Here is a 15,563-nt window from a genome sequence, read left to right on the forward strand (position 1 = left end):
GCCTTCGGCACACTTTTTAGCTCAGGCTTTCGGACTGGAAATTGGACTGACCTAAATTTAATTATCTGTTATGTTCAATAGAAGAAGATGAATGCAACAGAGTAGCATAGACGCATATGCAAAGCGTTTAAGAAAGAGAGGGATGTGCATTTTGACTTTATGAAATTTTCCTGATCTCAAAAGTGGGGTGGAGCCATTACAAACCAAATTTTAAATTTTGTTTAGATCATTTTTGCGAAAATACTATCCGTTCTTTTAAAGCCGTATAAAATTAATTTTCTGATATACGAGTTTATCATTGATTTTTAAGATTGAAGCGATCAGCGAAGTCTTCTGCAATTCACCAGCTGTTTTGGGGTGGGAGATAGAGAAAAAATTCTATATGTACCACCATTCTTGTAGCCCACATAAAAGCTCATATGAGCTTTTGCGATGGCAAATGGAAAATTTAAACACAATAAAATTTTATCACAAAGTGTTCTGCATGAATGAAATCACATTCCAATAAATGGGCTAAAATCTCAATGATCCCTTCAATGCACCTCCCACAACCATCTATAATGCCCGTTGTGAATATTCTGTGGTGATAAAATGACGATTACGGGAAATCGTGACGGCTCTTCGTCTTCACTTTGTCCTGTCCATTTTATCATATGATATTCCCATTGCTCGGAACCCCTTGCGAAAGTTTAAGGAGTGAAAAATGCGAGTCTTGTGCAGCGTCCAGCATCGACATTAATATTTATCTGCTCGAGTTGATGCATCCCGATGCTGCTTGAGCTGGAAAATCCAAAAGCTCAATGGGTGGGAAAAGTCTTTTAAAGTGGAACAGGAAGATTAAACACACATTATCTGAGAGATGATGACGCACAAGAAAAGTTTTCTTAGGGGTGGAATGTGTAGATGCTTTCCTGGTACTTTGAATTCTCTAGTGCTTCCTTATAACCCATTACCCAAAGAACTGCTGGGCAACACAGGAAGATGAGAATTGTCTTGCGAGTTGCGAGACAGAGTTTAGATTTATGTGGATATTTCATATCGCAGCCATAAAGGTATCCTCTTGGTAGAATCTCTCTGTACCTGTGTTTGGATTGTTGTGGTCTCCCAACGGGAGTCTCTCTCTCCCATAATCTCCTTGATTCTTTGCCCTGTCACACATCCCTCTAACACAAAAGATTCTTTCTCTGGAATATATACCTGATGCGATATGATTACCACAGGAGATTTTAATGAAATTTCTCAGACTCATTTAAAGTCACTTGATGGTAATCTCTATAATGGGTATTTTAGTCCTTAAAACCACATCTCTCTTCCTCAGACTTTACACTTTTGCCAGCAGATCCTTCATCCTGAAGTGACTATGGTTGTGTAATGAGACCAACAAGTATAAATTGCTTGAAAATAGTGCAAGGAGCATCTTTTGTATGCAAAGAAGAAATTAAGGGTGGGAATTTTGAGCTCGCGAATACAAATTGAATTTCCATGTTGGTATGAATTAGCGTGTGAAACATACAATCTCATTTCCCATCTCAAAATAGACAAGCAGTTGTTGGTAACATTGCGAGATATGGATTTCCTTGTATACCCTTGCAAAAGATGTAAACATTAGTACACTTCAAAAATAATTGTTATGTTGCCCTAAACTTGAATGATTTCATATAAAAAAAATATATTTCGTAAAATTGTTTGTAAATGTTTGTGAATTCCTACTGGATACTTACGAAATGCTCGTAAAACACATAATCCACTAAAAAGTTCGTAAAAGTTGTACTTTTTTCATAAACTTTGTTCGTGAAAAGAAAGAGCATTTTTTGTTCTTTTATAAGCATTTGTTCATACATTTTTGTGTCTCTGACAAAAAATTACGAAGAAATGACAATTTTTTATGAATATTTTCCTGTGTGTTATATATATAACTCTAATAAAAAGCGCTAGTAAAAGTTTTGTAAAATCTCGTTGCTCTATCTATATAGAAAAGTAACGAGATGTTTGGTTACCCCTGTCGCCATAGGAATTTTTGAAAAATCTTTTCAATTTCAACAAGATATCTTGTTGATACCGGATTCTCCACATTTTTTACTAATAATATACAAAATCTTGTAAAAGTTTTGTCAGTATTCTTTTTTTATTAACCAAAAAATAATGATTTTGTAGTCGGAAATAGTTTCTAAAGTCGTATTTAACCATTTCCTGCAGACAGCATACCGGCGTATAATTGCTATATATAACAAAAAGCATGAAAATCGTGATTATTATTTCTACCAAATTGATTAACAATTTGACAGAAAATATTCCAAGACCATTTTGAGAGAAAGAGATAAAAATTAAAGAGAAAACGATATATGGACAGACTCACCACTTACAAAATTGTAATAGTGTAAACCTGACCATATAACCTATGAAGGGGTTTTCCATCGTTTTACCCTGGAGGTTGGTCACCAACGCTAAGACGGCGATGGCCGCAAGGTACGGTGGGGTTAACATGAGTTATTGTAAGTTATTAATGGTAATGAAAAATAAATACAATACAACACAATATTTTGCAACGCCATCTATTGAGAAATTCCTATGAAAACTAGATTTTAGAAAACTTTTACAAGAATTTTGTTAATTAATTTTGGTGGATTTGGTTTTAACAAGATATCTTGTTGAAAATGAAAAGATTTTACGAGAATCCCTATGGCGACAGGGGTAGTCAACATCTTGTTACTTTTCCATATAAATCGACTTATTTTACAAATTTTTTACGGGATTATTCACGAGATATCTTTTTTCAGAGTATAACACACAGGAAAATATTCATAAAAATTTGTCATTTCTTTGTAATTTTTTGTCAGAAAAATAAAAATGTATGAACAAATGTTTATAAAAGAACAAAAAATGCTCTTTCTTGTTACGAACAAAGTTTATGAAAAAAGTACAACGTTTACAAACTTTTTAGTGGATTATGTACGAGCATTTCGTAAGTCCCCTGTAAAACTTCCCAAACTTTTACGAAGTTTCACGAATTCACGAACAGTTTTACGAAATATTTTTTTCTGTGTTACATATCAAGCTTTGTGCTTGATTGTTTGATCCAAAAACCTTCAATAAGGGGTGAAAAAGCGTCCGAGGCTTTGTGAACTCGTCAGACTCTCGATAAGGAACTCTGCCTTATTATGCCCAACGCACAATAGCTTTTGTTTGTAAACATGTTTTCAAAGTTTTTTTATAAAAATTCGTGAACTTTTCGAGCTAAGATTAATGTCGATTTAAATTTGTCTATAATGGTGTCTACATACTAGAAGTAATTTTCGTCAAAAATTGCCTTTTTTAAAAAACTCGGACATTTCTGCTTACAACGATAGGGGAAATTTTCTTTAAAGGGCATTTTTTAAAGAAATTGCTCCTAGTGTGTAGAGGCCATAAGTCATCACAAAATCATATTGAAGCGGAAAATTGTTTAAGAAAAAGATACTTAAAAAAATCATGAGCATTTTAATTAGTCAATTGATCAAACCTCCTTAAAATTAGGCCCTTTAACCTTGAATAATTCAAGATGTCGATTTAACCGATGAAAACCTGTGTAATACAGGGCTTAATAAGTGACATGAAAACCTTATAAGGACATCATATACTTATCTACTGACCTGTTGAAGTTTGAGTAGCAGAATTTAAGTAATTAATACGTCAGATCACGATATTATTTGTCACTAATAGTGCTATCTTTAAATGCAATTAAGAATAAAGATTTCTAGAATTACTTTAAATTTCTTGAAATTACTTGAAATACATTTTGCAAGAAATTTGCTCAATTTTAATGACTCCGGAAAATATGTGAGTACTTAAAAAAATGTTTAATAAGTCACTTCTCTGTTATGCAGAAGACCTACGCCATTTTATGATTGAGTATATTACTTAAACATGACGTAATTTTGACGGCGTTATTACCAAAACGCTTAACATATTTCACTTTGAGATTTTCGATTTACGTTCCTGAAAAAGAGATGAAAAAGGAAGACAATTTAACCATGTATACCGCCCCCTCACCCATTCGCCCTACGGATAATTCCAATCTAAAACGAATTCCTTCTTACAAATTTACAAATGCACTGAATTGCATATTCGAACCAATTCTGAAGACTAGAAGCATATCTCCAATAACTTGATAGCAACATCAAAAACTTCACCACTAATACGAATAAATTCACCAATAATTCAAGACATAAAAAATTGTACTGAATAGACAATGAAGATATGTCTCTTTCTTTCACGTACCCAATAGATCCTAAAGAGTCGAAAAACTAATTATAAAAGAAAGCAATCTAAAAATGCATCTAAAAGGTCAGAAAAAAATTATTGATTAGTTATTCATTTTTTTTCATTGAGTCAAGTTCAATCAAAAAATTCTTTGTGAGTATTCTTGGAAATAGCTCTTGGAATATCTTGGAAATAGGAAAGAAAGGAGTTATACCGAATTTTATCAAAATCGCTTAAGCCGTTTTGCTTGAGTAATTTCTTGTCAGAACAGCGATTTTTCGGAAGAATAAAAGGCTTATTTACAAGAATTCCTAGCCCTAGCGGTTACCGTCCGGGTCAGAGTAGGGGAGACCGGGATACCTTTAGCCAGGGGTAGAATTAGTCAGTGGATTTTACTCATGAAAGATTCCCCAGAAAAGCTATGCAAGCCATTGTGAGGAGACCTCGGCCTCGAGGCAGACCTAGGACAAGGTGGCTGAATCAAATTCAGAATCTTGCCTTGGAACGCCTCGGGATCGAACCCGAACATCTTCCTGAAGTGGCGGAGGATCGACAAGCGTGGGCTGCTAATTTGGATGTCATGGGCCCGCGACCCCAATAGGGATAAGCGGTTGAAAATGAATGAATGAATGAATGAATTTTACTCATTTCACATAAAATGTACATTGACAAAGTATTTTTAAATGAAACTAGGAACACATCCCCATATTCCCAGAAATATTTATAAGTATGATCCTGATATCCTACAATTTAGAAGCATTTTTATACAATGGATATAAAATTGTAATTTTGATGTTACAGTTTTTGGACTAGAATTTGGTTTTCTAAATTCTTAGTGAAGATCTCACAATTTTATATTGTTTCTGGTTTAATAAAGCTAATTAAAAAATATTTATCATTTGGAAAATAATTATCTCTTTTTTTTTATATAAAATGATAAAAATTGAAACAGCTCTCGGGGCAGATGTAGCCACTCTTCCGCGACGGGCTAAAACTATCAATGACTTTTCACTAATGCATGTATAATATAGTTAGATGAAAAAGTACTATTGATATTCCAAGCAATATTCCCATTTGGATGAGCAATTTGTGAAATAGATTTTTTCAGGATGTTTGCATCAATTTTGCCGCAATTATAAGAATGTCATAAAAGAGTCGACTAAAGCCTCTTTCTTTAGGTTTAAGTGATATATTTAGCATCAATGGACTTCAGTGTATCAATCAAGTGAAACAATATTTGGTATCTCCAATTTAAAATTTTGTCTGTGAAAGTGATGGCAATTAATTCCCCAAAAATGGCTATATCTACCCAGGCCGGGGCACGTGTAGCCAATGAGTCATACTTTTTTCATTTTCCTCTCTAGAAAAAGGTAAGGATTTTAGAGCTTTGAACTATACACTGTTTCATACAGCCAATATCCTAATGCTAACATTAGACAAACTTAATCATTTTTTTCACAAATCATGCGCAAAAAAAGCTTCATTTGCTGGCTAAAAGTACCCCGGTCTCCCCTAATCTTTTATTAGTATCTACAAAATGCGCCTACTCTCATTCCTGGATAATGATGAACCAGAGCCCACTTTTTTTGACCATTCCTCTTCTAAGAAAATAGTTTTTATGCTCTAGCTAGAGCTTTTCGTCCATTGTTTAACACAGACCGGTTCCAGAACAAAAGTTGTTAGTTGTTACAATCTCGATCCATTGGCATAGGTCCTAAAGTGGCTATTTCGGAACCGATTTTGACCATTCTTCATTTACAGCAACACTTTCACAAAGAATTAAAATCAGCTTTTACAACATACTTGGTTGTTTTTTTCAGGACCTTTTCCGTTAAATTGTTGTATTAGATCCATTTCTCATCGCAGGTTAAACACGTTCCCTGCCTTATTTTTTTCTCAAAATTCGTTTCACTTATTTACCATCTTTACCGCATGATATCATGTATTAGACTTTTAACACTTCGTAGAACCCTAACTAAAAGTGTCACGGAGGAACCAAGTGGCAGCCGCTGCTATTTATCGAATTTTACTAAATATTCTGATATTTTTACTTATATTTTAACATTCGGAGCTTTAGTCAATTCTTTTCTGGTTTCTGAATCAGAAATTTCATCTCCTTGGTTACTTTATCTGTATCTAAAGATTTCTAACCATTCGATATTTTCATCTTTATCAGAATCACGGAGCAACATTTTTTCATCGAACATTTCACAGTCAAAGTAATTCACTGGAATTTACATTATTTTTCTTCTCAATAATTTTCAAAAACACTTTCAAACAAACTGTTCTTTTAAGGATTTTACGTATTAACAATCAAGAAAATTACATCTGGGGTAACATGATAACTTATTTTCGATACTATCGACTGTCGATTCTGAAAATTTTAAATGATAACTGCACTGCCTGCAACTAATATAGATGTTTATTAATAGTCTCAATCTTTGAAGAATGTTGCAATGAATAGCCCAACATTGCGTAAAAAGTAGTAAAAGGTCGACATTCACTTAATCTAACAGATATAGATTTATCGATACTATCGATTCGATAGTGTCGAAAACTTATCATTTCACCCCTGCAAAACGTCAAATTCCCATATAAAATGCGGCAGCAACTACCACTTGGTTCTTCGGAGTGCACTTTTTTGTTTTTGCAATATATTTACATTAATATTTAATTGTTATTAAAAATTTTATAACGAAAAAATTGCCAGATAAATTCTGCACGCATTCAATCAGGCCTCCAGGCGAAATGATATATTCTTCACTATAAAAAATAAAATTAAAAACTAAATTGGCAGCGGCTGCCACTAGGGCCCTTCCAAGTGTTAGGGCCTCGACCGCCTCGACAGACCTGAGGATTAGCCGTAAGACGGCTTAACGCAATTATATTCGCAATAATGGTTAAACTACTTTTCCATCATTTTCCACTAAGCCGTCACTCGGCTTAAGTCGTAAGTGTATCGAGGCATTAACAGAGCGATGCAACTTTATTTTCGTATCTTATAAGATAAGATGTCAAATTTTGAATTATAAGAATTTGGTATGCAAGATTAAGTTCTATAAGGTGAGTTTATTTGAACGAGACTACCATGCAAGCTTTGGGTGTCATTTAGTTTCCGCGTTATTTTCCTTTTTGAAAAGCAGAAGGCGGGAAGAAAAAAAATAAGAAAAAAAGTGGAAAATTTTATATTTTTAGTGAAAATGTTGATTCTGATGACACGATGGCCAAAGGAATGTGCCAAAGAATGTGCAACTTCCAGGCAAAGCTTACATCCATTTCATCAGAAACTTTACCAAAAAACGTATCTGCTGAACGAAGCATGGTCCAATAGGATCCAAGAGGTAACGGGGAAGATTGGATAAAAATTTTGTGTGACACAGATAAAGAGGATGCCCCTGCAAAAATAACTCGTTCTGAAGTGTAATCTGTCGAAGATTGGACAAATATTTCACTGGCAGTGTGTAAATTGTATTAAGAAAAGGATTTTAAAATTTTCTACCGCCGAAAATTGCAATTTCTTTCATCTTCAGCAGTGTCTTCCAATTCCTCTGGACAGGAGCATGCGATTAGTAGAGGCAAAAAAATTCCTACAACCAGTAATGACAGAATTATCAAACTGGAGAAAGAAGCTAGAGATTGCGCTAAGGAAAATTCATAAGACACTATTTTCTAAGAAGAAAATATATATTGTATTTTCCAAGAAAAAAAGTATTTTAATGAATTAAAGATTTTTCAACTTCAAATAAATAAAATGATTATTAAAAAAAACCATTCCTTAAATTTTTCTCTCGAAAAACACCCATAAACAGACAATCTCGTACTTTGCGGCACCTCGGAAAGTGTCCAATAGTTATAAGACGTTTTGAGGTTGGAATTCATATTTTATAAAATTCACCACTCAGGGTTGTATCGCAAATCTCGTTTATATAAAATCTCGTTCTGAACAGAGCCTGCTAATAAAATTACGAGATTTGACATCTCGTTCATAAAGTTGCATCGCAAATCTCTTAAGTTAATAGACTAATAGACGAGATCTGTAAAGTTGCATCGCGCTGTAAATCTCTTTACGATTAGGAATTTATGATATCATTTGGAAGCCATCTTTAGGAATACAATTCAGTTAGGTTCACAATCAAAATTTTAGTACTCGTGCAGCGCCATCTGTACTCCGTAGTCATGCGCAGTTCGCACTTTCCCCCCTCCACATGGGAAAAAACCATTTCTCATTCTCATTCATTTTGTTGCTGGCTTTCGTGGAGGCATCTTCAAGAACCAAAATTTTTCTATCGTTCTTCTATTATTTAGTCAAATTATCCAAGTTGTGAATAATAAATTTAGATTGTAAAGAATCTCAGCTAACATGGAAAGTATCCGTTTACGGAAAAATAAACTTAACACGGAAATAATAGAATTTCCCTTCCTGACGACGCTGTTGTATGAGGTGAGTAAAATAATTTTCTTAGTATTTTATGCAAAATGTATCAAATGATGAAAATATTTTAGAAGAATATGATTAGACAATCATATGATTATCTTATTTACATGCACTACCAACTGAATTTTACTGTAAATTGTTTTTTTTTCTGATTTCTTCAAACATAACCTCACTCACCACGTGTTTTACTTTCAGGCTTTCCTTCCCGGCGTCGTCACTTGAAGGTTTCCGGACGAATGCTGAAGATTGTGAATACTGCATCCTGGAGTGGAATTCACTGGAATTATCAAATCCTATTCCGCACTATGCTTCATTATGGTGAGTTTTAGAATACTAAATATTTATTTTATTTAGATATCAATGATGAGCGTTCGGAACTATGAAAATCAGTGATTCCCTTATTATTTGTTCAAATCTGAGCCATTTGAAAACAAAAAATAATAATTTTCTGATTTATATCCAGAACTTACTGTGATTTTCTTTATCTTCGCAGCCACGGAGACTGGATAGGCCCTGGAGGAGCATGGCAGCATATGGGAAAGAGGATATTGTTGAAGCTATTTTTTATATACTTATGAACAAAAAGGAATAAAATTATTTTAGAAAAAAAAGACTTCATTTTATTTTTTATCAGTTTCCTGAGGACTTTTTTTTTTACAATGCTTTGGGGAATTAAGAGAAATAATCCCGATCCTCCATTCCCTCCGGCATATACTGGAGTCCGGACTCGCCTTTCTGTCGCATATTGTAGCCCTTCCCGCATCCCATTTCGCGCATTAGCTTGGTGGGAGCGTTCCGGAGATGCAGAGGAACAGCCGGAAGCGCACCCTTCCAGTTTGTAATGTCCTCGGACCGACATTTCAACATTGCTTTGTAGACCTCCTGACTTAGGGGCCCTGGCCAGATAAACCGCGCACTGAGCTACTATGCAGTCTGCCTCGGGCATTCCCACGAGCTGAACGGCCTGGAGAGCTGACAGAGCCACGGAGACAGCATTGGGATCCGCCAAGCCAACATCCTCGCTAGCAGCTCGCACCATTCGACGGCAGATGTACCGTGGATCCTCTCCACCGGCCATCATCCGGACGCAGTAGTACAGGGCAGCGTTGTCATCAGACGCCCGGATTGACTTGTGCAGAGCCGAGATGATGTCGTAGTGCTGATCTCCTTTGCGATCATACAGCAAATGGGACTTCTTAATACCCTCCCGGATTGCGTCCAGCGTTACAATTTTCACATCCTGATCCTCATTTTCTGTAGCTGTGAGTGTCTGAATCGCCAGCTGAAGGCTGTTTAGTGCGATTCTGGCATCTCCGTCGCACATCTCAGCCAACCAAACCAGAGACTTTCTATCTATCACAATCTTCACTGCAAAATCCATCTTTTCGGCATTGTCAATCTCCTCCAAGCAAGCACCATCGAATTCTCTCAATCCACGCTCCAGAATTTTCACCAGAGCTTCCGTGGACAACTTCTCCAGAATGATCACACGACAGCGGCTCAGGAGGGCAGAATTGAGGCTGAACGAAGGATTCTCCGTAGTGGCGCCAATCAGAGTGATCACTCCACTCTCCACATGAGGCAGGAAAATGTCCTGCTGCAGTTTGTTGAATCTATGTATCTCATCCATGAACAAAATTGTCCTCTTCTTGTACTTAAGATCTGTCCTTGCTGTCTCCACCACTTTCTTCACGTCACTCACTCCTGACATGGTTGCCGAGAGCTTCACAAATCGAATATTCTCTGATTTCTTGCACTGGCTAGCAACAATGTGCGCCAGAGTTGTTTTCCCGCATCCCGGAGGGCCCCATAGAATCATACTTGGAATGTCATTCTTCTCCAAAACTGTCCTCAGCACAGCATTCTTACTCATAACATGCTCCTGGCCAATGTAATCATCTAGTACATCCGGACGAACAACTTCCGCCAAGGGTTTGGATGGCTGGTTAGGATCTTTTGGCTTAGGAGTTGCTGGCTTTGGTGCTTCTCGAACATTCTGAACATTTTCCTCATCATCAGACAAATCTATCACATCTGATTCAGACACATTCGACGGCTTCTTGCTGCTTCCGGGAGTTGAAATTCTGGCCTTTTTTGAGGTCGACGGAGATGTCTCAAAAATACTGAAGGGACGCTTGAAATTGCTGGACTTTTTCTGGGTATCTTCTTCAGATTCCTTGGAGGACAGGAACAGACACTTGTTGGCATGTCGTTCAATAGTTTCCTGAGGAAACTCCTTGAAACAAACAGGACAAGTCGATGATTCACTTTGTGTTGCCATTTTGGTTATGTTGTGTACTAAAAAAACATTCTTCGCGCCATTTTTGGCGCATATAGCAGGAGTCGACTGTTAAATTTAAAAGAACGAGCCCAACCAACCGCCCAACCCGAAACTGAATGAATTTAATATGTAGGGGAAACTGGGGCACCACCAAACAGGGGTACCACCAAACACTGCGATTTTTTAAGTAGGTATAAGATTTCAGAGAATGAGACTTACATGAAATCATAGATACTATAGGAATGCTTGTCCAGAGAAAAAATGATCCACATAGTTCAAGTAGTTTAGAAATAAGAAACTTTTTTCGCAAAATTGTGAGATTTTGATAATTTTAGTCATTTATATATCTACCTGGAAAATAAAACTGAAATAAGTTACATCAAATTTCACTACACCAGTACTTTCCTACATGTTTTGGGATAATATTTATGCACCTACTAAGGAAACTAATGTTCACATTTTTTTAAAAGAATATAAAATCCGTCACAAAACAGAGTTTGGGGCACCAACAAACAGGTAAATTTCTTACAATTGCAGATGTCGCGAGCGTAGCTTGAATGGCAAAATTTTTCCTCTTATCTTTCTTACTCTTCATCTCCCTCTTTGTTCGATTTCAGAAATTTATATCCATTCATGGGATTTTCATTCAAGACTCAGGAGAAATATAGTTTCAAGAACCCAATTTTGCATTAAATGATTCTTAATGATTCTTAAATGATTTTAATCGAGGATTGACGAATGATTTCTCGATTTTATTACAAATAATCAGAAGGGCGCGCAAAATTTGAACTTTAGGTATAGTGTTTGCCACGATTTTAGTGGCGCTGCTTTCCAGTCGGAAGTCGAATGTTATCAAAATGATGAAAAATCTATTGAAAAATATGTTCGATGTGCAGTGCTTTAGTTTTTAGCTATTTTGGTCACTTATTCTAAATTTTGCAGTGCTTTTTTGAGAATTATTTACATTTTCAATACCTTCTTTATAATTAAGAGTTGTGGTGAATGCCCAAAATAACTTCAATGGGTGAGAAAATGAGGTGTTTTTTGGTGCCCCAGAAAGTGTTTATTGGTACCCCGGGTGGTTGGAAAAAAGCGAAAAATGCATGGTGACCCAATTTTCCTTTTTACGGAAAATTGGAATGCTTCACATCATCCTTGTATACATTAATATGCAGCCTATACGTAAGACTATAACATGGGGTAAGCAACATTTTTCTAAAATTCACAGTTTTCTTAGGAAATTCAGTCAAAATCGCATCTTTCAAAAGTGTTTGGTGGTACCCCAGTTTCCCCTAATTAGATTTAGAGAAATAAATAGTTTCATTCATTGAATAAAGATCATAAAAAAGATGAAATTTCATTGATTTTTTTTTCAAAATTGGACTGAGCTATGAGTTTCCAAAAAATTAAATACAAAAATAGTTATCCTTTTCCGTGTAATAGGGTAAGTGTACCAAATTCCGACCAGCTCAGCTTGCAATTCCGGCCACATTTTTTGTTCCTCAAATTTCCATGAATTTTTAGTTTTGCATACTTTAGAATACAATGCAAAAAATAACAAAAAATATCGCTTCGACGAGGAAGATGATCTGAAAAAGCCATTGGAAGAACATTCCGGAAGAGCAAGGAACTATGAGAATGAAGGTGGCCGGAATTACATTTTTATTTATTTTAAAATGTATCAAGAATGATTTTAGAAAAATAAAGACTATAAACTGTCTACAAGTTTCCAAGCAACACTCATTATTACAAAGTAACAAAAAAATCAATTTGTATTAAAAGTACAGTAGACTCTCACTCAATCGGCTCTTTTTCAATCGGGCGACAAATTTTGTTGACAATTTTCACGTTTAATTATGAAGCAAATTCGCTATAGTTCTTCCTATTTTATCGTGATTCTTTATAATTGAGCGCTATTTGTGGAATTTACAAAGGCTTTGATGCTCAATTCTATCGCTAAATCGGATGATATTTTGCCCCATGTTCCCGATTGAGAGAGAGTCTACTGTATTAACATTTCAAACTTGAGACTTTGCCGCTTGCATGCAACTATGCCAAAATTTGGCACACTTACCCTAAGCGAAAGAAGAAAATCAAAAAATATAAGGGCTGAAATAAACAGTCTCGAATAATTTTACCAAAAGTCAATGTACCCCAGAAGACTTGAAAGTGCAAAACAATTATTATTGAATCACTAACTTTCTGTTTTATAGATTTGACTGCTCGAACTCCCCGAGAGAGTCCTTAAGTCGTTTAATATCCTAAGTACTCTAAAATTTATTAGGAACATATCAAAAAATTGAGCTGTCCGAAGCTTGAGTCATCTAAAGATATCTCACTTCCAAGAACAGAAACATTTTTTTTATTACAGTCTTGCAGAGTTCTCTAAGCAAGGCTTTAGAACGAAAACTCTTATCGCTCCTTGGAAATTACAAGGGGCCAACTAATTTTCGGTCATTTTTCAGGAGACAGCATGAAAGATTCAACTTTGTGTACATAGTATCTTAATTTAATGGCTGAACAAAAACAATTTATTTCTTTTCTATTTTTATATATGAGCACTAATATAAACATCGAAACTTTTATAGTTTTACCTTTCAAAATGTTTTTTTTAATTAGTTAGCTCCTTGTCGTTCTAATTGATGTGCAAATTTTGCTGAAATTAGAATGACAAAAGGGATCAACTTGCTTGAGTTAGTCCCCTGTTTCACAAAAATTTGAACGACAAATATATTTTGTGCTCCTTATGCCCAACGCACAATAACTTTTGTTTATAAATATGTTTTCAAAATTTCCTATGAGAGTGAGCAAGATGACTAGATCTAGGTCTCACTCACTCTCATAGAAATATCAAAAACATGTTTACAAAACAAATGTTATTGTGCGTTGGGCATTACTTCAAACAAAATTATGCAAGTAATCAAAAAGATTAAAATTTTGAAAAACTTTTCTAATAACGAAATTTAATGACTTATATCATTTGGAAATTTATTAAATTGTCTTTCTAAGTGCATTAGAATCTCAAAATCGCAAAAAAGAGAGTTGACCCCTTGTAATTTCCAAAAAGCGTTATAATCTGCTTATAGCGCTCTTGTCTTCCATCACTTACAAAAATTAAAGTGATGCACTCTTAAAGTACTTAAGAGAAGAGCTTCTACACTACAGGAATTTCACACAATTTAACACAAAGTTCTAATTAAATTTATATTTTACAAACCACAAATCAGTAATTAACGGAGAGAATGTGATAAAACTTTCTAAGGAGAAATCCAAGAACTTCAAAAATTGGTTTGAAATCGAGTCTCCTCAATTGATATTTTTTTTAATTGTTTTTCAGAGTGCAAATAAAGTTTTGTAAATAGTTCTTAAGGCCAGGATGAACTTTTTGGTCAAGAACTGGAATGGAAAGTGTTCAGTGATGAATCGCAGTGCTGTTACCAAAGTGTGAATATAAATTTCCATGATCAATGAAAGCTGCAATCTGAGACGTCCTTTCAGTCAGTAAGTGAGTTTACTTCTTTACCTGTTGAACTTTCTTTGTTGGTGTCCAACCCGTTCACCGCGTTCAACCATTGAGAACTATAAAAAATATACTTCCACAAAAACACGACAATGTCATTACGGACTTTTCAGTGGATCTCTTGCAATTGGACATTAATTTGATAACGAATTTCCAAGTAAAAAAAAAACTTAAAATGATTCTGTTCAATTCATTAGGTACAGTCCTACAGTCGGTACGGTCGAGTTCTTCAAACGTGAACATTTGGGGGGTAAGTGGGTAGATAACCATCCTCTTTAAAATTTGAATAACATTTTCAAAAACGTGAATAAATTTCACGAAAAGTGCACTTTCCTCAAATTAAGAAAAATAAATTTAGACTAGAGACTAGGACTAGACATTTAGCCCAGTTCTCGAAAGTCTGACAATCCTAAATTTAGTGAGAAATTTTATTGCTTTTTGACAGCCTAGTAATAAATCCAATCCTAAGTTAAATTTCCCTAAAAAAATCGTAATTGATAAAAAATTAGAGCAGTTAAGCTAAGCTTTAGGTCTGAAACCTTTTATAAGGAAATAAATATTATACGTTAATATTGAGTAAACACCAGGAGATAATTGGTTTTGATTCAGATTTTGCAAAATTTTCAAAATTGAACCGTTGAGAAATAGTATGATTACATACTCATTTTAATCCGTTGTCACGTTTTTTCTAGCAGCTTCATCTTATCCATAAAACTAGTATTTTCTTTTAGGATATGAATGTGGCTCATGCTTAGAAAAAGAATTTTCTTAAATAATTTTTTCGATTTCTGGCACAACTTTTTTCAAAAAATGGTCATTTTCAGCCACTTTTTAACATGTTTTACACTATAAAATCCCTCAAAATTAATATTTTTAAAAACCCTCAAGTACGAGCTAACTATATCAAGAAGTTTGCAAAGTTTCAGAAAAATCGGTTCAGGAGTTTTCGAAATATCTTGATAACCGATTTTGAAAATTCGTCAGTTATATCAGCATTTGTCGTAACTTCCTTTTGACGACTTTTCAGGAAACGATATTTTCAGTTCAGCTTTATTTTTCTTAAAAATGAGCACCGAATACGATACTTT

The 15,563-nt window shown here is 34.9% G+C and overlaps 1 protein-coding gene across 1 annotated transcript; it reads right to left on the reverse strand.

Moving 5' to 3' along the window:
- Positions 1-9,271: 9,271 nt before the first annotated feature.
- LOC129797980 (ATPase WRNIP1-like) lies at positions 9,272-10,986 on the reverse strand. Its single transcript, XM_055840899.1, is given in 2 exon segments — positions 9,272-9,557; positions 9,559-10,986. Coding segments are annotated over 2 exon segments (1,608 nt in total). The 5' UTR covers positions 10,956-10,986; the 3' UTR covers positions 9,272-9,346.
- Positions 10,987-15,563: the final 4,577 nt, after the last annotated feature.

The sequence above is a fragment of the Phlebotomus papatasi genome, chromosome 1 (genome assembly GCF_024763615.1).
Source record: "Phlebotomus papatasi isolate M1 chromosome 1, Ppap_2.1, whole genome shotgun sequence".
NCBI classification, from domain to species: domain Eukaryota; kingdom Metazoa; phylum Arthropoda; class Insecta; order Diptera; family Psychodidae; genus Phlebotomus; species Phlebotomus papatasi.